This window comes from Vespa velutina, chromosome 10 (assembly GCF_912470025.1).
Source record: "Vespa velutina chromosome 10, iVesVel2.1, whole genome shotgun sequence".
NCBI classification, from domain to species: Eukaryota; Metazoa; Arthropoda; class Insecta; order Hymenoptera; family Vespidae; genus Vespa; species Vespa velutina.
This window is the reverse complement of record NC_062197.1, coordinates 2,287,366-2,311,803: the sequence shown is the minus strand read 5'-3', so window position 1 is coordinate 2,311,803 and position 24,438 is coordinate 2,287,366. Positions and strand designations below refer to the sequence as shown.

At 29.9% G+C, this 24,438-nt stretch overlaps 4 protein-coding genes across 6 annotated transcripts in view; 2 read left to right on the top strand and 2 right to left on the bottom strand.

Annotated features, from left to right (window-relative positions):
- The window catches only part of LOC124952273, an 87,346-nt gene extending 73,386 nt beyond the window's left edge, over nucleotides 1-13,960 (top strand). Inside the window, exons 2-9 of one of the 2 annotated variants that reach the window (XM_047501876.1) lie at nucleotides 10,153-10,346; nucleotides 11,102-11,293; nucleotides 11,576-11,901; nucleotides 12,040-12,200; nucleotides 12,336-12,902; nucleotides 13,193-13,368; nucleotides 13,510-13,659; nucleotides 13,781-13,960. In XM_047501876.1, coding sequence (XP_047357832.1) covers nucleotides 10,153-10,346; nucleotides 11,102-11,293; nucleotides 11,576-11,901; nucleotides 12,040-12,200; nucleotides 12,336-12,902; nucleotides 13,193-13,368; nucleotides 13,510-13,659; nucleotides 13,781-13,900 — 1,886 coding nt within the window. In that variant the 3' untranslated portion in view covers nucleotides 13,901-13,960. The remainder of the gene's footprint in view (nucleotides 1-10,152; nucleotides 10,347-11,101; nucleotides 11,294-11,575; nucleotides 11,902-12,039; nucleotides 12,201-12,335; nucleotides 12,903-13,192; nucleotides 13,369-13,509; nucleotides 13,660-13,780) is intronic. The other variant, XM_047501877.1, reaches the window with a different exon arrangement.
- A 3,060-nt stretch (nucleotides 13,961-17,020) lies between these two features.
- LOC124952274 (E3 ubiquitin-protein ligase RAD18-like) lies at nucleotides 17,021-19,872 on the bottom strand. Its single transcript, XM_047501878.1, has 7 exons — nucleotides 19,624-19,872; nucleotides 19,439-19,517; nucleotides 18,840-19,368; nucleotides 18,512-18,767; nucleotides 18,326-18,386; nucleotides 17,649-18,239; nucleotides 17,021-17,539 (listed from the first exon to the last, which is right to left on the bottom strand). Exons 1-7 carry the CDS (start codon nucleotides 19,651-19,653, stop codon nucleotides 17,154-17,156), a joined length of 1,932 nt encoding a protein of 643 aa, XP_047357834.1. The 5' UTR covers nucleotides 19,654-19,872; the 3' UTR covers nucleotides 17,021-17,153.
- Nucleotides 19,873-20,265: 393 nt separating this feature from the next.
- On the top strand, nucleotides 20,266-21,308 carry LOC124952278. 2 transcript variants are annotated; one of them, XM_047501884.1, is made up of 4 exons: nucleotides 20,266-20,335; nucleotides 20,491-20,571; nucleotides 20,678-20,834; nucleotides 20,902-21,308. In XM_047501884.1, exons 2-4 carry the CDS (start codon nucleotides 20,558-20,560, stop codon nucleotides 21,070-21,072), a joined length of 342 nt encoding a protein of 113 aa, XP_047357840.1. In that variant the 5' UTR covers nucleotides 20,266-20,335; nucleotides 20,491-20,557; the 3' UTR covers nucleotides 21,073-21,308. The 2 variants fall into 2 exon arrangements, with proteins under 2 accessions (XP_047357840.1, XP_047357839.1); XM_047501883.1 differs by having other exon boundaries at nucleotides 20,280-20,335; nucleotides 20,491-20,613.
- Nucleotides 21,275-24,007, bottom strand: LOC124952275 (FAST kinase domain-containing protein 4). The gene is made up of 9 exons (XM_047501879.1): nucleotides 23,610-24,007; nucleotides 23,079-23,465; nucleotides 22,859-23,008; nucleotides 22,533-22,775; nucleotides 22,285-22,432; nucleotides 22,116-22,202; nucleotides 21,888-22,043; nucleotides 21,628-21,706; nucleotides 21,275-21,547 (listed from the first exon to the last, which is right to left on the bottom strand). The coding sequence occupies exons 1-9, from the start codon at nucleotides 23,739-23,741 to the stop codon at nucleotides 21,337-21,339; spliced, it is 1,593 nt and encodes a 530-aa protein (XP_047357835.1). The 5' UTR covers nucleotides 23,742-24,007; the 3' UTR covers nucleotides 21,275-21,336.
- Nucleotides 24,008-24,438: the final 431 nt, after the last annotated feature.

The window sequence follows — 24,438 nt, the reverse complement described above, 5'->3', positions numbered from 1 at the left end:
AGAAAAATAAGAATGAAATTTAAATTCTGAATTAAATCGTAACAAAAATTCGAATTTTCGTGCCGATGACAAGTAACTTTTGTCATCTATTTTTCTTTTCTCTCGGGAAAGAAGGAAAAGAAGGAAAATAAAATGGAAGAAGGGCGACATTTTAATTCTAATTAAATCCTACAAAAAATTCGAATTTTCATAAGAAATGATTGTTATTTATTTCTTGTCTCTCTCTCTCTCTCTCAAAAAAAAAAAAAAAAAAAAAAAAAAAAGGAAAGAAAAAAGAAAAAAGAGCGAAATTTGAATTCTAATTGAATCGTATAAAAATTCGATTCACGTACGAGTGTATTATATCTTTCCTTTTTTTTTTTTTTTCTGTTTCTTCTTCCTCTTTTTCTCTATTTTTGTTATCACAGCTCAAAATGCAGCTGCTCTCGCAGCTTGATTTTTAAGAGAGGACTTTTCTTTTTTTTTCTTTTTTTCTTTTTTTCTTTCTTTTAATTTAAGCAAAACAAGCTTTTATGCAGCTCGATCTTTAGAGAAAATTTCATTTTCTCTTTTTTTTCTTTCGTTTTCTTTTTTCAGCCTCTCGAAAAAGAAAACGTTCGTTCTTCGTTTCTGTATTATGGAAAAAAAAAAAGAAAAAAGAAAGAAAAAAAAGGAAGAACATATTGTAGATAAAAAAAAAAATTATTAAGGGAGCTTATAAATTATTCGTAATATTATATTTTATTATTATTATAAAAGTTCTCTCGATCAGAAATTAGAATAATTTAATAATATCCCAAAGAACTATTGACCTCGCTCTATCTCCCTATATCTATCATTATCTTCTCCTTTGGTTATACCATACGATCACATCTAAGTTAATAACGCACGTTAATGTACACCTAGTGAATAGCCTAACCCAAGATACGAATATCTTCGTAATGGCGAAAGGGGGTCAGGGCCGACTATGCCAAGACGATAATAATTCTGGTAATTTTGACGAGATACCGTAAAGCTCAACTGGAGCTTTACACGATTCCGACGAAATTGGGACGAGCGTTTGGCGTTGTTGGTTAGTCATCCTTGAAATCAAATTATAATAGAATGAAGAAAAATGATGTATTACTTAAATGTTTACATCCAATGAATGTAGATCACGGCATAACGTGAGATTAAACGAATAAGAAAAGTCCCAATAAAAAGAGGGAAAAAAGGAAAGAACAAAAAAAAAGAAAAAAGAAAAAGAAAAAAAAAAGGACATTTAAAAGGGTAAAAGTTAATAATTCTGCGAATGCTATTGAAATAAATAAATAAATATTTATTATATCAATGTCCATTAACATTTTAATTTTTCTAAAATTATATACGCTTCTCTTTCTTTTTTATTTATTTACATTATCCCCCGTCCCAACTTTTTCTTTTTTCCTTCTCGAGCAACGTAAAATTTCTATCACAAGAGAAGCATAATACTATAAATCACGTTGAAGTGACATTAATCGTGCATGATATGAAAATGTACATACACATATTCATGCACACTCACACACACATGTATGTATCTACTTATGTATATACGGGCATACATATCTATATATCTACGTATACCATACATATACATACATACATATACATATACATACATATACATATACATACATACATGCATACATATACATGCATACATATACATGCATACATATATACACACATATATATATGTACTAGTCCCGAGCATAATCTTGTGCCATCGTACGAGATACATAGAGAGATCGGGCGAACTAATCTCGAGTGAACCGCAACCCAAGTTGCGGAGTGGAAATCGGCTTGACGCGGTATCAAAGCGAGTGGCTAATAATCGAGGTCGCCTTCTCGCCGTCGTGAAGCACCCTACGTTTGCTGAAGCGTATAACTTCGGTTTCAAGAAATTTCTGACGTATAAACGCAAAACCCACCCACCGCCCATTGCACTCGACTATCCACTCCACTACCCACTCCACTCCACCCCCACCCTCCACCTCTCCCACTCCATCCCTATCTTCTAATTTCTACCTTTGGGTATATAATTTCAACGAAGATTAATCGGAAACGGAGCTATTACGAATTTCTTCATGCGATAAAATTTTCATTCAGACTAATTTCATATTTCTCAAATGCAATATCAATATAATAATTAGTAAGGGGAAAAAAGGGGAGGAAAAAGAAAAAGAAGAAAATATTATATCGTAATAAAGTGTTAAAAAAAAAAAAAAGATTAAACGCGCGATCTGGCGAATGAAGTAATATTTCAATATTAAATATTAAAAAGTTTTACGTTCAATGAAATATTTTATAGTGTTATTTATAGTTGATTGAAAAAAAAAACAAAAAAAAAAAAAACAAAAAAACAAAAGAAGTACTGAGTGTTTGAATAAAAAAAATACTACTAACGTTATTTGTTTTGATTACAAATAATGAATCATAAATCGTTTTGTTTTTCAATAAAACGATACTAAGTCATATGATCTATTTTTATTTAAATATTTAAGTACTGTTATCTATAGAAAAAAAAAAAAAAAAAAAAGATATAAAAAAAAGAAAGAAAAAAATATTATAGCGTTGTTATTGATTTAAATAGAAAAACTGTAGTAAAAAATGTCGAACGTCATTTATTGATTGGCACAAGTAAATTTTTAATTATTACAATTAAAATATGTATACACGAAAACCGGTGGTACATAGATAGCTATGCAAAATTTGTTAACGTTTACTTAATGTTTCTTATGTCATCCATTATCCATTATCTATCCACGATGAAATCGATTTGTCATTTTGTCAAGGATATAACAAGAAGAAGAAGAGAGAAAAAAGAAGAAAGGAAGTAAAAAACAAACGAACGAAAGAACAAACATTGCAACAAGGCCTTGAAAGATAGGGATAGACAATGTGACATTCATTTTATATATCACCTAAATCGATTGTAAATTTTCATACGGTAATTCCATATTAAAAAAAAAAAAAAAAAAAAAAAAAAAAAAAAGTAACAATATGTAAAAACAGTCTCGAGAAAAATTTGATAAAGCGTGTACATTGTTTAAGACAGAAATAGAGACAGAGACAGAGAGAGAGAGAGAGAGAAAGAGAGAGAGAGAGTGAGAGTGAGAGAGAGAGAGAGAGAGAAAAAGGACACTTTAAGGAATATCGATTTCTTCGCAATATCAAGAAAATATCAAGTAGTTAAAAAAAAGTTAAGATCGTTTATAAAGTTAATTAAAAGTCAACGCGTTAATGTAATAATCAAAGAAAGTCAAAAAAAAAGAAGAAGAAGAAAAAGAAAAAGAAAAAAAAAGGGAAATATCGAAGTGATGCAAACCGAAGGAAGAAATTAAGAAAAATCTTACGGGAGCTTACCAAGGCGAATTCGATTAATTATGCACCAACGGGAATCTATTTCAAATTCATAAATGCAGGTATATAGAGTACGAAATTTCGTTGGTGAAAAAGAAGAAGAGAGGGGAGAGGAGAGGAAAGGAAACCGCGTAAAAAAGTAAATTACGTACCACGTAAAGCGTAGGCGGCGTTAGGTATTATATTCTTTTATGAATTCCAAATTGTAAGAGAGTATTCTCTTTCTTTCTTTCTTTCTTTCTGTCTTTCTTCTTTCTTTCTTTTCTTCCTTCCTTCTATCTTTTCATCTTTCTTTTACATTTACGTTGTAGACCTTGAGGCTTCGCATATTTCTAATGCAAGATTCTCTACGTAAAAATCGAATCATCTTTTATCCTTTTATGTTTTATATATATATACATTTTTCTAGGGAGAGAGAGAGAGAGAGAGAGAGAGAGAGAGAGAGAGAGAGAGAGAAAGATATGAATGAATTAATTGATAACTAAATCTCCATCGTTAAATTCCCGAGTTCTTATCAAATAATCTTTATTCTTTCTTTCTTTCTTTCTTTCTTTCTTCCTTCCTTTCTTTCTTCATTCTATTTTTCTTTCTTTCTCCTTCAATCCCTCGAGTCTTCGTATTTCTAATGCGAGATTCATCGTGAGAAAGGATATCTTATCATTCTTTATCATTTTTTTTTTTCTTCTTTTATATATATATATATATATATATATATATATATATATATATATTTTTTTTTTTTCTACAGAGGAAAAGAAAGATAGGAAAAGAAATGAATTGATTAATTAATAATTAAATATTCTTATCAAATGATCTTTCTTCTTTCTTTCTTCCTTTCTCTCTTTCTTTTTTTTTCTTTTTTTTTTTCTTTTTTTTTTTTTTCTTTTCTTTCTTTCATACTTTTTCTATTCTTCAATTCCTCGCGAGCATTTTTATATTTCTAATTCGTGATTCATTATAAAGAATCTTATCTTATATTTCTCTTATCATTTTTTTTTTTCTTTTATACGTATATATGTATATATAAATATATATATATATATATATATATATATTTTTTTTTTTTTTTTCTTCTACAAAAAAAAAGAAAAAAAGAGAAAGAGAGAAATAGAAAGAAAGAAAAAATGAAATCGATTAATTTTAATAACTAAATCTCCGCCATTTTAATCCTCAAAGTTCTTATCAAATGATCTTTCTTTTATGTAACGAGAAGAGCAAAGGGATCGTTATAGTTCAATCGCGTATTCACACGACCCGACCCGATCCGATCCGATGCGATGAGAAAGAAAGGAAGAAAGAGAGAAAAAGATAAAGAGAGAGAGAGAGAGAGAGAGAGAGAGAGAGAAAGAAAAGGACAAAGAGAAAGAGAGAAACGTAGATATCACTATCGTGATGTCGACCCAATTGCTTTCTAATGTCATCGGATGCTTAGAACAATAGAATTTGCTGGTTCACTCTTTCGAAAAGGAAACGATATGAACGAACGTAAAATGAGAATAAATCATGGAAAATGTTTGGCGATTGTTGGAAAGCAAAAAGATTTCTCTATCTCTCTTTCTCTCTCTCCCTCCCTCTCTCTCTCTTTCTCTCTCTATTCAAATTTATCTGTGAAAATGCCTTAAAGGTTAGTACGATTAAAAAGTAGCTACGTTAATGTTAATGTCTATCTATATAATATGTAACTTGAAAAGTTATACTATCAGTAGTTTTATCGTTATATGTAATTACGAGAATATCTCATTCACGGAAAATCGCGATAGTTTTGAGCTTCTATATATATATATATATATATATATATAGAATATATATATATATATATATATCTCTATCTCTATTTTCCTCGGCTAGGAGACGACTGAAATTAACATAATAGCTTCGGCCAAGTATGTTCAGTCACTTTTCCTCGTTAAGCACGCGTATATCTATATATCTAGCTCATAGATAGCCAGTTACTACACTACTCGACGCTTAACGAGCTTTTCTATTTTCTGTCTATTTTTTTCTTCCCTTCTTTCTCTTCTTTTTTCTCTCCTTCCTTCCTTCCTTCCTTCCTTCCATCCTATCTCTCTCTCTCTTTTTTTTTTTTTTTTTTTTTTTTTTTTCCACCGAAAGCTTACTGACCATTACCGCGGGATATTTTTTTATTCAGAATACCTCGGATTGTTGATGTTATAGAAGAATGAAGGATTAAAGGATGAAGAGGAAAGATGAATAAAGAAGGGGAAAAAAAAAGGGAAAAAGAAAGAAAGAAAGATAGATAGAAAGAAAAGTTTGTAATTAACTCTAAATGCAAATCTTTAACGTTTATCGAGCCTCTTTCTTTCTTTTCTTTCTTTCTTATCTTTTCCTTCGTGTCGTTCTTTTTAATTTTCATCGAGCAATTTCTTTTTGTTTTTTTTTTTTTTTTTTTTTTTTTTCATTAATATTTAATAAAGAAACAGGGCCTTATTAAATATCTTCCTTCGTATTACGAAGACGCCAACACTAAAGGAACAATTTTTTATTTCGGTTTAATCAATTATTTTCTTTTTTTCTTTTTTTTTTCGTTTTGTTTTGTTTTGTTTTTTTTTCTTTTTTTTTTTTTTTTTTTTTTTTTTTTTTCTTTTTTTTCACTAAATACACCAAAACCGGATTTTCAAACGTGCGAGGTCCTCGGCTTGCGAGTTTAATGCGAATTATGGTAATAAAATTCGAGTCTCTGAATATGCGAGACGGTGTTATTGCGACGCGTTAACTTTTCTCGCGTTATTATAATAAACGAAATGTTTAAAACGAGCGAAAAGAACTAAGTAGCGAGTACGCGCGCTAATGGCGATTGAAGAGAAGAACGTCGAGGATGGGAGTTGGTTGGGGAATGTGAGGGTAGTGGGGAAGGAAAAAGTAAAGGAAAAAGCAAAACAAAAAAAAAAGAAAAAGAAGAGGAGGAAAAAAAACAAAAAGAGTTGAAAACGGGCAACCTGCGACTAACGAAGGTCGTCGTTGGTTAAAACAAAAAATAGTCGAACATTAGATATACATATAAGTATTTACGTAGTGCATAGATATAATATAATTACTATTGGCTATTGAAACTCATCGTGAAACTTTTTAAACTCTAAATTTTTTAATCTCTTTCTCGTTTTCATTCTCAATGAGACACTTGTGGGGCCATTCAAAAAAGGACGATATCGTTTTATGAATTAATTCGTAAATAATTTTCTATTTTGATCATACAACGATATATATATATATATATGATGATTCATGATTGAAGAAAAATCAGATAGTTGATGAGTAATTAATGTGCATAGATATAATAATTACTACTGATTAATAAAAATTATTGTAAAATTTTTTAATCATACGATATTATATATATATATATATGTGTGTGTGTGTGTGTGTATGATGATTCACGGGGTGTGTCTACGAGTAAAACGATTTAATGATTCACGGCCCTTATCACTATGGTGTAATTGACCTAAGACGTGTCGTCACGTGTCGTCACATAACCACTTGCATCCATAAATCATAGTGAATCGTCTACTCCGTATTTCATTCGTAATATACCACGGAGTCGAGAAAATCAATTCGAACGAAATTACTTAGATGGATAGATGGAACGTCATTCTAACAATAGCCTCATATATGTATATATAAAATGATAATCTAATAGCAATGGCTAACCCAATTGCCATTTATCATTAATTCAATTCACTGATAAATAAAAAAAGAAATTATTCCGTGTAATTATTATATATTCGTTTGGGAATTAATGTCGACAAATAAAATGATAGAAAGAGTTTAATAATATTTTTAAAAAGAGTGAGAGAGAGAGAGAGAGAGAGAGAGAGAGAGAGAAAGAAAGAGGGGAGAAAAATCAATTATTACAAACGAAATATATAATCGTTCGTAATAGTTTATAACGTTAATTTAATCAAATAACGTATTACGTAATATTGAAGCAGAAATTCTGCTCGATAGTCTCATTTCATCTTTCCCTCTCTCTCTCTCTCTCTCTCTCTCTCTCTCTCTCTCTCTCTCTCTCTCACATACAGGAATATTGCTATCGTTATCTATCTTTCGCTAATGCTCGTTTCTCGTATAATATCGGTCGGCTCGCTACGCATTAGATTATAATTCGCTGACGTTCTCAAATACGTCGACCGTGTAAATTTTAATCACTTTTCTCTCTCTCTCTCTCTCTCTCTCTCTTTCTGTCTCTCTCTTTCTCTCACTTTCTCTCTTTCTCTTTTTCTTTTTCTCTTTCTATCCTGATTACTTCCAAATTTGCGAACGATTCCCTATCGTCAAGAACACGACGTATAACGATCTTCCCTGAACAATGTTAAATTTCAAAAGGAAATCGAACGGCGCCATTTTCGTGAAAGATAAATTCGTACGAGGATATAGGAGAATTTCAATGACGGTCATAGTTAAAATTCTATTTAAAGGGAAGAGATGAAACATACACACACACACACACATACACACATGTATATATACGTATATATATATATATATGAAAAAAAGAAGGGAAAAAAGAAGTCGAATTATTTTTTTCTCCTTTTAATAATTAGAGTCGTTTCAAAAGCTCTAATATATATATATATATATATATAAAGAAAAAAAGGGAGGAAAAAAAAATGGAAAAAAAATCGCAACGGATTTTTATCGTTTGCTTTTTTTTTTGACTTCGTGTTTTTTTAATCACGATAATATTTTTTTTGTCTCTCTCTCTCTCTCTCTCTCTCTCTTTCTCTCTCTCTCTCTCTCTCTCTCTCTCTCTCTCTCTCAATAAGACTTGACACACAGTACAACTGGAGACAATAACGCGGGCGCACGTAAATTAGCCTTTGTGAGAGAGTAGTAAGGCTAGAGAGAATTTGAATGGCTAGCAAGGTGAACAATGAGAACGATATGTCGGCCGGATCGGGTCAATATCCGTTCGAAGGTGGGTCATTTCGAAATGGGCGCCGTTTCGCTATTCGAGTTCAGCCGTGAAAATAATGAAAAGGAACAAAAAAAAAAAAAAAGAAAAAAAAAGGTATTGGAAGGTGGGGATCGGTGGATCGGGGGATGAGATGACAGTGGGAGGGAGGGAGGGAGGGAAGGACTGGGTGCTCGGTAGCACCTCTTGCCAATAACGAATTTCAATAGACCACCGACTGGTCGACAACTATTGTTCTCTTTCTCTCTCTCTCTCTCTCTCTCTCTCTCTCTCTCTCTCTCTCTCTCTCTCTCTCTCTCTCTCTCTCTCTCTCTCTGGCTTATTTTCTCTCTTTCTCTTTCTATATCTATATAATGTATATATGTATAGGCGTTAGTGTGTATGTATCTGTGTTTGTGTGTGTTCAGATAGTTCGAATAAGTCGACCGGAGTTCCTCCTTCCCTTCAAATTAATTAAGGAAAAATGGCACGAACCGTTTCGTACGACTCACACTATCACACTATCACACTATCACACTATCACAATATCACACTCTCTCTCTCTCTCTTTTCTTTTTTTCTTTCTTTTTTATCTTCTGCATTTTCTTTTTCTCCTTTATCTTTTGATTTTTCTTTTTTTTTTTTTTTTTTCTTTACGCGAAAGAACCTACCTCCCTCACCCCCTCCGTTCCCCTCCCCTCCCCACCCCTCCCACCTCCGAAGCAAAACGAGTTCTGTGCAGAAATGTGAAGAATTTTCTAATAAGCGGAATCCGTTCGTCCTTTTTCATTTGTCAAAAAAAGAAAAACAGAGAAAAGAGGAGGGTAGGGGGGAGGGGGTGGGAAAAAATAAAAAAGAGAAAAAAGAAAAATAGAAAAGAGAAGGAAAATAATAAGCACAGGAGTAAATTTGTCGCTTAAACGAGAGGAACAAGACGGAATCGACGCACTCTTATATGAGAAGAGGAGAGAAAAAGAAGAGAGAGAGAGAGAGAGAGAGAGAGAGAGAGAGAGATAAAAGCAAAAAAGAAAAAAAATTTTGACCGACGAAAACTGGGCGTAATTAGGGAAAATGGATAACGAAAGATGAAAGAAATGGAGAAAGGGAAATAGGGAAAATATAGAAAATAAAATAACATCGAGGAGGGTAATAGAACGCTCGTAGAATTGTGAGGTTTTGTCGGTGGGAGAAAGGAGGGGTAGGAAGAGGAGGAGGGAGGGGTAGGTTAAAAGGTATGCGTGTCGCGTTTTGCGACAGACAACGAGCCGCCGCGTAACCAACCACGCCAACAAGCGGCGTTTGAAATATGCAAACGGTACGCTGACAACGCTTGGAACACGCTAGACGAAAAGCAATTGTTCGCGCGCCATTGTCATATATTAGATCGTGCGTCATCGGGACATTTGCCGTGATGTCGTGACCGTACGTACGTACGTACGGTACATACGGTACATACGGTACATACGGTATTTTACGTATACACGTATGTATGCATCAATGTAAAAACCCCGGTATATTTTTGAAAAATATTTATTACGATATACGTATGTATGCGGGCAGCGCTGCGGGGGGGGGAGGGTGAGAGGGAGGGAACGGAGGGAGATTATTTAGATTATCATTATCTCTATATCGCTCAATCTTTTTTTTTTTTTTTTTTCTCATATTACTTTCATTTACGAACGATTACGAAGTACGACGAAGAGTGAAAGAGAGAGAGGGAGAGAGAGAGAGAGAGAGAGAGAGAGAGAGCTAAAGAAAAAGAAAAAAAAAAGGAAAGAATAAAGAAAGAAACAAATAATCAACAATGACAAATGTTAGAACGTTAGAACGGAAACATAATCGATTTCTATTGATTGACATTATCGTTAATCATTTTTCAGAGAGCACTTTCCGAGTGACGTTACAAAAGAGCAGTCGAGGTCTAGGCTTAAGCGTTTCCGGTGGTGGTACTGCAGGACCTGTCAGAGTAAAAAGACTCTTCCCATTACAACCCGCCGCATTGTCCAACAAACTTCAACCAGGAGATATACTCCTCGCCGCCAATGGAATTCCTTTAACCGGTTTAACGAATTACGTGAGTACAAATTCCCGTGAAACCCCATGGGATATTATGTATGATTAAAATCACATGGCGATCGTGTATAGTTTTAAAACGATTGACATTCTCCTTTTTGTATGATTCTCGAAAACTGAAATTTATAAACGCACGATCAAACTAACTTCTCTGTTTTATATAATATTTGTATTTAGTTATATTTTTCGTATATCCTTAAGTAAACGAATATAAAAAACGTTTGACATTATTATTATTAACGGACTGATGTAATTTTAATTGTATAATTTAGCAATTCACAGTTATTTATTTTACAGATAGAAATAGTATTATTTCTAATTTAAGGGGTGATTTAATTTCGAGCAAAAAAAAAAGAAATTTACATCGAGTGGTGCCATCTCGCGTTGCCCGACAACGTTCTTTTATTTCATTCATCGATATCGCGAAAGAGTTACGTTACCGAAGATACATGGGGCTCGATGTATCTATGATATCGTTTGTTTCTTTGACGAATAAAAATGGAATTCGATCGGTAACGAGTACTCTGTAATAAAAGGTCGATAACGAATATATCGGCCGATAATAAACATCGGTCGGTAATGAATGATAAGTAAAGAGCGCGGTCGATAAATTTTTAAAAAGTTGAAAGAGCAATTATATAATAAAAAATATTATTATTATTATTATTATTATTATTATTATTATTATTATTATTATTATTATTATTATTATATATAGAAAGAAAATATATGTAAAAAGTTATTGAGTACGACCAGATTTTTTTGCAGGAAGCATTAGAAGTATTACGAACGACCCCGAACACGGTCGAGCTGGTAGTGTGCAGACTTCCGGGTGACACAAATGTCACACCACCTGGTGCGCCCCCACCACCACCAGCACGTCGTGAGCCACCGCCACCATTACGAATTCCAAATCCTCTGCCGCCACTTCAAATTGAGCCCTGTGGCGTAAGTAATATTTATAAATGACGGTTCGATAAATATCTATGGCCTCCTCCTCCTCCTTTATAAGAGAAGATATTATCCTACGTAACACGTATTTTATTAATTCAATTATTGATAATAGAATCGAATGAAATGGTTTCGAAACTTGCCGGTATATAATAAATAATATTTAATTCAATTAGATAATTTATATGTACGCAAATAAAATTCTATATTGGGACACTTATGGTTAGTTTAATTATATAAATATATATATATATATATTTATATGTATATATATCGCAGGAATTCGATATAGAAATGATGAAAGTAGGAGGTAGCTTAGGCTTCACCCTGAGGAAGGCTGACAGCAGTGCATTGGGCCATTACGTGAGAGCACTCGTCCGTGAACCGGCTCTCAGCGATGGTAGGATTCGTCCTGGTGACAAGATCGTCGCGGTTGATGGTGCACCGCTTTCACCGATGAGCCATGAAGAGGCTGTGGCACTCTTGAGACAGTGTGGACCAAAAGTAAAGCTTCGATTGTATCGTGATCTGGCACAAACACCGGTTTCCGCTTTATCACCTACTGAACCGGATCATCCTCTTCGTCCACCGCGAACCTGTCTAAGGTTCGATCGATGAGATCTTTTTAAATAAAACTCTTGAAAAAAAAAAAAAGAAAAACCGAAAAAGAAAAAAAAAACGTAACGATTCGTAACATAACAGAGGAAGATAGATACAAAATAATATTCTATTTCATATTTCAGACAAGAAGCCGTGGATATGCTGTGCGATTTGGCAGCTCGAAAACTATCACCAGGTACATCGAGTGGTTCCAGTTGTTTGCAATCACCTGCCGCATCCTGTACTTCACCGAGAAGACACCGACGACTCGCTACTCGTACACCCACTGCCGATAACGATCAAGGTATCCTTCGATTGAAAAAAAGGTCGAAAGGAGAGGAAAAAAAAAAGAAGGAAGACAAAAGATCCTTCTAAAAAGCATCTTAAATTTCATCTTAAATCTTTTGCATTTATTGAAAATCTTAAATATTTTTCATAGAGATTCCGGAGAAGTTTCACGAAGGACAAACAGCATCTATAGGGAGTCAGGCTGAGACTTCGGATTCCGATCAGTGTTCCGTAAGAACGCAAATAACGAATTCGCAAGCTAATACACCGATCTCCAATACGGATATCATCATAGATCCACCATCACAATATCACGTATGCGAGACAACCGATTCACCATTGAGAACTCCAACTCGGCCAAGTTTCTTAGATCTATCCGCGCCTCAAGGGAAGCCACATTTTCAATTTTGCAGCGCCGACTCGGACGAATATCCGGTCGAGACTATGTTATTCTCCGAAAAGGATTCCAGTTGTTCGTTCGAGACCGATTATCATGGAAAGGAAATCCGTGGATTGTCAAGCGACGAACAGGACAATGATTTGCCATCTGAACCTGCCTCAATGCCACCAGTACTCTCGTCGACTAGCAGTAATAGTACTGGTGGTGCCTTCAGTTACAAAAATCCTGCTTATCAGAGTGCTAATCCTGCATGCGGCGTTACCATTGACGCCGTATCAAAGAACAAAGTTACGCATTCAAGCGATCAAGATATACCAGGTATTGTTACTTCGTTTTACCTCGTTTCACCTCCTCCTCCTCCTCCTCCTCCTCCTCCTGTTCCTCCTCCTCCTCCTCCTTCTTTTTTTCTTTCTCTTTCTCCCCTTTACTCTATTAAAATCGAATAACATTGATAAAGCTTACAAAGCGATAAGATAATCAGTGGGCGTGCAAGAGTACATACGTAACACAGTAAAAAAAAAAGTTGTTGCCTCTGTAGTATTCCTCGTACGTATATAAAGTCTTTCACTTGGAGTTTAAATTAAATCTCGATACGCGGGTTCTCTTAGGTAAGATTCTTGGAACGGAAGATCCAGCTGGTAGCAAGGGTTTGTTAAAGTGGAAGGGAGTTATGTTTGCACCTAGCGACGATATGAACGAGTGCGAGAAAGACGTAACCAAAGTCGATAAAGATAATTTGGACTCAACGATATCTTCAGAGGGTCATGATGAACAGGGAAACGAAGTAGGTTGATTTAATAATATATAAACTTTCTTTCTAATAATGAAACTATCTAATTTTTTTTCTTTATTTTTTTAACAAAACAACAACAAAATATATATATATATATATATATTTTTTTTTTATATATAATATATCTTTTAGGTGTTCATGGTAGAATTGACACGCGGATGGAATAGTCGATTAGGTTTCAGTTTAAAGTCCGAAGACAATCACACTGTGATATCGGTGGTACATCCTGATAGTGTAGCAGCTAGAGACGGAAGATTGAAACAGGGCGACGTCTTGTTAATGGTTCGTCTTCTTATCTATGCTGGAGTGGTGATCATAAAGAAAGAAAAATAAAAAAAAAAAAAAGAAAAAAAAGAAAAATTTTATTAATAACGCGCGATCTCTTATATATTATATTTTTCAGGTTAACGATGAGAGTGTCGAAAGTATGTCGACGGCTGAGATAATAGACTTGTTACGTAAGATACGCGGTTCTATAGGTATTACGGTGATGAGAAAGAACAAGCAAGAAAATGCAACGTGACAGTAAAAATCGATTAGGTGTCTGATTAAACGATCATAAGAGATTAAAAAAAAAAAAAAACACACACACACACACATACACACAGAAAAAGGATTAAGGATAAAGGAAAAAAGTTAAAAAAAAGAATGGGAACAAAAAGAGAAAAGGATGAGAGAGAGAGAGAGATAGAGAGACGTTCATTGGAACGAGCTTAGAACGTATAGGATATACAATGTTCACGATCAATAGATCCATGTAGATCGTGGAACTTCGTGATCGATAATAAAAAGACTGCATTTCCTATACATATGTATGTAAGAGCGTGAAGGAATAACATATATAATTGAAATTAAATAGATGAGTTTCCTCCCGAGAGAAAAAAAAAATAAATTTTAAGAGAGAAAGAGAGAGAGAGAGAGAGAGAGAGAGAGAGAGAGAGAGAGAAAGAGAGAGAGAGAGAGAGAGAATTATTTTTCAGCAGAAGCGCGGGTTACTTATTGAACTTTTACTAAAAAAAATAAATAAATAAATTAATTAATTAATAAAAAAAAAAAAAAAAAAGAAAAAAAAAGAAAGAAGTAAACGAGAATGTACGAATAAAGAAAAAGAAAAAAGAAAGAGAAAAAGGATAAAAAATAAATCAAAGTGTTCATCGTATTTATGAAAAATCGTGAATGTGCAATACGTATAAAAAATGTATATCCCGTTGGCGCAATGGGATTCGTTTGAAATAATGAAAAGTCAAATAATGCGATATCGATCGCCCCGCCCCTTCCCCCTCATCCCTCGAATCTCCATGTAATATATATAATAGTTTCTTATAATTCTTATCGTTCACCGCGACGATTAATTATTTTATTATATCAATTTCGCGAGAGTCACGATTGGCGTCGATTACTTTTCTTCGTTTTTCTTTTTTTGTTTTGTTTTGTTTTTTTTCTTTTCTTTTTCGTAAATTCGACGAATTAAAGGGACTCCAATAATTGTCGTATACAATCTTGTACTTATTATTCCGAAAAGACAGTATTTCCTTAATGATTAATGCACGTTCGAATATAATTGATAATTAAATGTCATTGTCGCAAGGAAAAAAAAAAAAAGAAAAAAAGAAAAAAGAAAAAAAAAAAACAAGAATTGAAACTTCATAATCAAACGATCATAATCAAAATACTTCACTTTTAGAATTCCTCGTACGATTAATGATAATAAATTTAAATCTCGTCTTTTTGATCTAGGCAAGAGAGAGAGAGAGAGAGAAAAGAAGAAAAAGAAAAAAAAGAAAAAAGGAATAAGAAAAAAAAAAAAGAAAGAAAGAAGGAAAGAAAGAAAGAAAAGGAAAAGAAACAAAACAAAAGAAAAAAACGAAATAAGAGAGAAAGAAAAATATATTAATTATGTAAATTAGATTAAATTTTAAATGAAAATTAAATTGAACGAATGTTGATTGAATATAAGCTTCTATACACGCTGAACATATCTCATAACAAAAAAAAAAACAAACAAACAAACAAACAAACAAACAAACAAACAAACAAAACACATACATGTACACGCATTCTCTGTAATAAAAGAAAGAAAGAAAGAAAGAAAAAAAAAAAAGGAGAGAAAAAATGGAAAAGAAAAAAGACAAAAAAATAAAAAAAAAAAAAAAAAGAAAAAGAAAATAAGAATAAATAACAATAATAACTTATCGTCGATCCACAAGTCACGGGCTTTAGGAAGCATATTTGAAAATGCATAGTCTTATAGGGGGAAAAAAAAAAACAAAAAAAAAAAAAAAATAAAAAAAAATTGTAAATTTCGATTCGCTCAAAGTAATTTTTAAAATATTTCGCTATCCTGTGACGGGCAATAATGTTAAATATTTATAAATAGATTTTCGTGCAATATCGAAACAATCGGTTTCATTGCGATCGAATAAAATCAATCGATGGTTCAATTCATTCAATGACCTCTGAAAATTAACTTTAAGAAATGAAATTAGTTAATAAACTTTATTTATTATTAAAATTCTATACATTGAATATGTACACACATGCACGCATACACACGTTACACACCCGCAAATCACATACAAACACACGAAATATCGACTGCACACAGGAGAAAGTCCGCTTGTAGAATATTTTTCGAGAGTGTTGTATCAACGATCGAGTAACTACCTCGCGTGATGCCATACCATGTAGGATAAAACAATGTTTAAAGCAACACAACAACAAAAAAAAGGCAAGAAAAAAAAACAAAAACAAAAACAAAAAGTAGTATATGAATGTTAATTGTTTTCCCTTTTTTTCTTTTTTTTTTTTTTCCCCGCCCCGATTATAGAAACGTCCATTAATAGATCTATTGAAATTACATAATCTCATAATCTCGTTCCTGTATTTCCTGTATCAGTACTGCATTTGTATTGAGTAACAGGAACGATAATAAAATCGTCTCTTTATCACCACGGTGCAATAAAAAGTTATTGAGATTTAAAAAAAAAAAATAAAAAAAAAGAAACAAAAAAATTAATAAAACAGAAAAAAGAACATTATTTTATGAATGTGATAGTTGTTTCCAATAAAAAAAAGAAAGAAAAAAGAAAAAAAAAAAGAAAGAAAAAAATAAAAAAATAAAAAGATAAAAAATAAAAAATAATAATAATAAAGCGTTTAAAGTTTATAATAAAGTCGATATACTGTAAATATTATATATATATATATATATATATATATATATATATATATATATGTATATATATATATAAAAAGAAGAAAAAAAAAGACGAATGTGGTGTAAATGATACCAAAGTGTATTTAGTGAACGTCAAAGACAACTATTTTAACGTTATATAAGTCTCACTCTCTTAAATTATTGTTAATAATATTCACGAATATTGTAAAATATAAAAACTTAGATGCATTCGCTATCATATTATTATTATTATTATTATTATTATTATTATTATTATTATTATTATTATAATTATTATTATTATTATTATTATTGTTGAATCACTTAATGATTGGAATGATGTAATATATTCAATAAACTACATTGTCTTTGATAATGATTTTGATATTTATCTCTTTTTTTGGCAGGTCAACAATTATGATATAAATATTAATAATAATAACTTAACACAATAACAATATTGTGTAAAGTATATATGTGTATATGTATAAATATTAGAAAGAAAAAAAAAAAAAAAAAAACATTTCATGCGTTATCCAATTACTGAAAATCTTTAAATTATATAATCTTAATATATTTAAATAATAATTTCAATATGTCATCGTTCCGTCGTATCACAATTTATAGAATGATTATTTTTAACTCGTAATCTGTTTGATTTTCTTTGTGGAGTACAGACCATGGACGTTAATTGTTCCTCTTTTTTCTTTTGTAATTTTGTAGAAAATTTATTTTCCATACTATTGTAAGATTCATCGAGGTGATCTCCGTCACGAGTAAGTACATTTTGTTCGCTAAGACAATTCGTCTGTAGTTTAACTTTATGCTTCTTTCTCAAAGCATTTTCTTCTCCCTTAATTGCATTATCATATCTTCTTTTTTTACGTTTTTTAATATTTTCTTTCTCCAGATTCGATTTTATAAATACATTTTCTTTGATATCTGTACCCTTAATAATATCATGAACATAATTTTCGAATGCCTCTGTAATATAGATATTCGCTTATACAAAATAGTTTATTTGTAATATTAACAAATGTATACATTATATACCATAATCAGTAAAATCATACAACACATACAAATTACATACCAAAATCTGAGTTACAAATAACACTGTCATTACTTGAAAAATCAGACGCATAGTTTTCCAATATTGTTTCTGTTAAATTATCATTCTTCTTTTGGGTTTCTTCCATTGTTAATTTTTTTCTTTTTACTTGTTTCTCTATATATGATTTTTTCGTATCGGCATAGGTATTGCTTGAACATGGAACCTCATTAGATATTATTGGACTTTCATTTACAAAAGTACAAGAATTATTATTATTTGTTTTTTCCATTTCAGAATGAAAAAAGCCAGAACTTGTATTAGTTAATTCTTCTTCTTTTTCTTTATCAATTAAACAGTTAGTGTCTTTAATCTTCTCATTTGTAGATGTCAATAATTCTACTGTAAGAAAATTCATTGGACTTTCACTAGAATACATTTGTAATGGGCAATCATCAAAACTTGAATCTGAATCTTGCAGATAAAAATTTTCGCAAGTTGTAGAATGCACAGCATTTGCTTCTGAGTCCATATTTTCATTAAGTATTGAACGCCTTGCCGAGGATTTTTGTGAATTTTCTGTACTTTTAATCTTTGAAATCAAACTCTCAAAACTATTTTTATGCATTTCTACTACAAGTGGAATAAATAATTAGAAAATAAGATAATATATCCTCATTTGAATTCTAATCGACGGTAATAATGATTAAAAAACTTACAATACTTTTTTCTCTCCTCTTCTATAATATTCTCAGCAGTGTTTCTATTAATTTGCAACTTCTGCAAAATAAATTCATTTATATTTTAAAATAGAAAATTAATTTTGTATGATAGATAAAAGCTTCAAAAAAAAAAAGAAAAAAAAAAAAAAAAGTAAAAAAGAAAAAAGGAAAAGAAAAAATTACAATGAATGGTAACTTGTTTGCTCTTTTTTCCAAATTTTCTTCCTCCTCGCATTGTTTGATTAATTCTGAAACGGATCTTGGATCGTCCTTATCGCATTCTGCATTATAGAGAGTCGTATATCTTTGAAATCTTAATTCCAAAACTTTTCTATCCCCAACATAAGAAAGACCTAATTCTTTTAGCTTTTTTTTTATTTCTCCTTCCTTCATTAAACTGAGAACTAACTTTGGTAATGGTTTACGCTTTGATTTAGGTCTATAATAATTAAAGCTCCATAATGTATTTAATGATTATATGAAATTATTTAATAATGTAATACTTACTTACTTGACAGGCTTATCATTTGTTACCTCTCTTTTTAAACAATCATCTAAATGTCTATTTATATTCTTTTCTAAAACGTTTACTTTGCAAACTGGACATATTACTACCTTTTCACTGATAATATCTTGAGATATCTTCTTACGTTTTGGTGTAAAGAAAGTGGATAATTTGGATGTATTACTGGTACTTGGACTAAGTAAAGTAGTTCTTTCATCGTGTAATGTATATTCAATATTTTCCAAATTATTTCCAATATACTTTTGGTCTCCATAATTGGAAGTATCCTTGTGATTAACATTTAATCGTTTTTCGTCGATTAAATTCTCCTCGCAAAATTTAATCTTCGACAAATTTAATTTATCATTTTGAATACTTTGAACGCACTTAGCTAATTTCTCTTTTAACTCTAAAAAATATTGTTTGATCTCGTCCAAAGCTTTATTTACTCTTAAATCCTTTTCAAAGATTTCTTCGAAACAAGTAGGACATTGTGTTTTATAATGTAGATATTTTCGTATACAAAGTGAACAATCTAAAAATAAAAATGATTAATTAATATCTATATAAATCATAATGAAAGATATTTCATAGAATTAATTTACAATTATGGGAACACGGTGTAATGACGGTGGTTTCCATATATTCATAACATATCCCACAAAGTAATATTGTGTCAATTCGCTGGAAAATAATTATAAACGATATGTAGAAATTATTATTAATATTATTATTTAAAATATTATTATTTAAATAATAATAATATATATATATATATTTTTTATATTACCTTTAATTCTTCACAATCCGATGGCAACATTATTAGGTTATATTATCAATATTAACAAGATATAATTCTGAAATAAATGGTATCATTATGGCATTTCCAAATATATATGATTTAATTCAAAAACTATGAGAATGCCAAATTGGTGTACGATCAAATATTATTTAATAAATTTATAGTTAAAATATGGTAACGGTCGAAAAAAAAAATATATATATAACAGCGTTCAACGAATTTTCATTTGACTGTAAATACGTATATCCGCTTAAGGATCTAGGTTTTATAATGATTAATGCCAACGATGAGTACAGACGTAATTCTCGATTGATTTTGACGAGCAAGGGCTCATTTTAAAGATAAAGATTTAAGGAACGACATGGCCTTTTCGAATTTTTGAATGAGCTTTATTTTCTTTGAAGAAAAAAAAAACGCGTCAAAGAAATGATGATCTTTCGAGAATGGTTTATGAATGGAAAAAAAAAAAAAAAAGAAAAAAAAAAGAAGAAAAACATTTTCAAAAATTCGAGAAAACCGTGTCATCGTTTAAACCTTCATCTTTAAAATGAACCAATGTTTATAAAAATCGTATAACACGATCATGTGAATTTGACGCCTTTCTTTGAATGCATATGTTCATTCATTAGATTCTACTACTGCGTGAATCAATGACATTCCAATTTCTTATTGTGACATAAGTTTAATACTTCAAATTTAGGTAAATATATTATAAATTTTCTTGAAAATTTTTCTTTTTTTTAATTATATCTAATTTATTAATATATTTAATTTAAGATTATAGCGTTTGTCAGTTTGTAAATTGAAAATTATCAAAATTATTGGACTTTACGTAATTTTGTTATTTCTGAATAGGTGAAGGTTTTCTTCTCGTCGGGTCCTGACATAAAGAAAAGAAAAAAAGTAATTTATAACATATATTATGGGTTTAGCGCGGTTAGTAAGCATACGGAAGATTGAAGAATTATTGTTGTCACGGTATTTGCATGCTATCGTTTTTTAATAAGCCAAATTGATATACTGATTTAGGCTATGTTTGCAGGTTCACTATTAAAGCCAGTCTTGTCGGTAGTATTATTTATGTTTCTGTACACGAAGGTTATTGGTCAAAGCATAATGAGAGTCTTAAAGTGTATGAAAAAATGTATAAAGATTATCCATATTTAACGAGATATGTACCTAAAGAAATTACAGGAGGGGTAAGTAGAAAAAATTAAAGTCAATTGGATGTTCATTGGATATTTAATGATTGTAATATTTTCTTAGATTACGCCAAGTATCGCAGATCTAAAATATTGGTTATTAACAAAATGGAATGCAGGAGTAATCACGAGCATAAAATTTGTAGCAGATAGTCCTTCTCACATTACAAAGGCTTATAAGGCTATTTCAAAATTTACTCAGGAAAAAACAGAACAGCTGATAAAATCTGAATAAGTAATTTTCATCGTATTTAGTCGTGTTATTTGAATTTTAGTAAAAAAAGAAAAGGAAAAAAAAGAAAATTGTACCGTTCAATCGCAGAAAATACAGATTTACATTTTGCTTGAGAGATATTTAATGAAACATTTTCTTTTCGTTTATTTTTTATGCAATACCATGAAATAAATTGAAATGCAATTGAAAAATCAATTGAAAGTAATATAATAAATTAACTATTTATTTTATTTCCATTGTATTGTGTTCTTTTATTACACTTCATCACATTGCAGATGTTTTTACAGAATTTATCTGATCATTTAAATATTTTATACGCTTTAAAAGTATATCATTTACACTAAAATTTTGGTAAGGTACATTCAAAACTCTATAACCTTGGGCATTTAATATATTATTATAAAAATTTACTATTCCTAAAATGTCTTCTTCTCCTCGTGAGTAATCATGATATGAATGTACCATTATTGCTAACCTATAATAATATAAAGTTTAAAATATAATACAAATATAAATATTCCTTATTACATCGTATTTCCATAATTTTATAATTACCTCGTATTTGTTGAATTCTTTAAGTTTTCATCATTATATCTTACAAACTTATTTTTAGAATTCAGACAGCATTCCGCATCTAAAAAGTTAACAATATAATATACATTTTCTTTTTCAAAACAGACATTAACAACTAATTCTTGATGTAATGTATATACCATGATCTTTTACTATTAATATAATGGAATTGATATATCATATATGTAAATAAAGAACGATATATATATATATATATATATATATATATTTTTGTAAAATACCTATATTGAAACCCATTTTAGTATTTATATTGATTTGAAAACAAGAGGGTGCTATTTCTTGCAATGTCTCATCTAACATATCAACAAGTTCTTGCTTTTGTTTTTTATTTTCCATAACTATAGAAAATACATCATTTTTGTCTTCAAGATAAGGACCTAAAATTAAATGGTTTTTCAATGGTACATAATTAAAATATTTATAGATCTAGAATTAAAAAGTTTTTATACCATTATAATCTTCCAGAATGTTATATGCAGCAGCATTAATGTTCAATAACTTAAGTGTTTTTATTATATTCTGATTTGTAGATACACCTAAAAAGAATGACAATTGATCAAAAATAAAAACGTTCTCCATATTGATTCTATAATAATTTGCATTTAAGTAAATACCTACTTAAAATAGATTCAACAAAGTTTTTATTCAATACAGATGAAACATGTTCTGTAGTTACTCTATTTAAAATTGTCAAAGACCATACATAATCTAGCCACAACTCTTCATTTGATGATGTATTCTTTTGGCTTAATGTATTTATATATACCTATTTATGAAAAATTTTTTTTGCTATATATTTTTTAAATTATATATATACACACACACACAGACACACATAATTGGATATGATATTTGATAAACAATACCTGTAAATTATCCATATTTTTAGGGACATAACCAAATGTAGCTAAACATTTTAAAATAGCTGTAAAATCTTGGAATCTTAATTTTTCGATATTATTATTGGCCCACATAAAAATATTATCGAGAACTTTGTGATTTTTATACTTAAGCAATCGTATGGAGTTTACTATAGAACTAATAATAGGTCCGTAATCATTACGATCTATCTCTTTAAGTAAAGTAGACATTATTTTTTCTAATAAACTCTAGAAATAAATAATAATATTTGTTTAAACATATCTAATAATTTATAACATTGAAATTATAAATTATATTAATTATCTTTTACCTCCTCTGGATAGTTTAGAATGGCCAAACTATATAAAATGTCTCCGCACATTCTAATATTTAATTGGTCGCTATATAGAGCAATGTTAAGCGATAATGCTTTTAATAAAGGTATATTTCTGTTATTGGTATGAGATAATTTTTTAAGTATCTGTAAAAAAGAATGTATATAAAAATAAAAAAAAAAATAAAGAGAAATGTAAAAATTATGGTTAACCAACCTGAATTAATTTAGGTGTTGCTAATGATAAAAATCCAGGATTATTACTGAATTTTATCTTTTTATCGTATATTTCTTTCAAATTTTCATTCGTCTTATTAATAACATTAGATATATCCTTTTCTTTTACATCAGTTTTTATATTAGAAATTTGATGTAAAATTTCTTTAATATGATTAGTTGTTATATTTGGATTGTTCATAAGAGATATTAAATCTTTTGCATTTTTTGCTTGATTAATTTGTTCACTTAAAAAATCATTTGAAATAATATTTTCTTTAAATATATTTATAGGAGTAGATGCTTTCGTTTGTTGAATCCTTCCATTTTTTAATACTTCACCCTTTTTTATATATTTTTGATCAGCCTGACTAACATTATCGTCCAGCTAAAAAAGAAATATATATACATATATATATATATATATATAAGTAAAATTAAATAATTGAATTTTCATATAAATCTTCTTGATAGTGTTATAAAATACAACATTGATAGTATTATTGATAGTGTTATAAAATACAAAACTTACCTTAGTTATATTACTTGTTTCAGGACTCACTACATTTGTACTTAATAATGAACTTAATCTCCAATACGGAAATGTTCTGAGTGCATTATTAAACCAATTTGAATTTAAAGACAACATGTTATAAATATACATATATATATATATATATATATGTATATAAATTAATATAAAAAATATTAATTTATATAATTACGTATGAAATGTGTATTTTCAAAGTGGTATATTGTATTATGACATAATCACAATGAATTCAAATAATATACATTTTAACATATGTATTATTTATATAATATTTAATAAGGTCTGTAACGCGTTAAGTTTTATAATTACTTTAACAAAATTCTTTTATTACTACTAAGGTTAACCAATGTAACGTGTGGACACAACTATGTAGTAAATGAACAATTATTAAACATTGCCATCTATTGTCAACAGAGTATACTATTATTCAATATATATCTATATATGGTAAAAACTTGTAATTGTCAAAAATTTCATTTATATTAATATTAATTTGTTTTACTGATTATATCTTATTGAAATATTTTCAAATTTAATCTTTATTTCATAGCGATTCGATAAGATACAATAGATACATATATGTATATATATATATAGGTATATATATATATATATATGTATACCAGCAGTCAATAAAATCGCATCAGTCAATTTTATATCGATAAGAGAAGATTTTCTTTTTATCGACCTAATCATATTGTTTCTATTTATAGAAAAAAAAAAAAAAAAAAAAAAAAAAAAAAAAAAAAAAAAAAAAAAAAAATCTAATTCTATATTAGCAATGTCGTGTGCATCACATGAAACATAT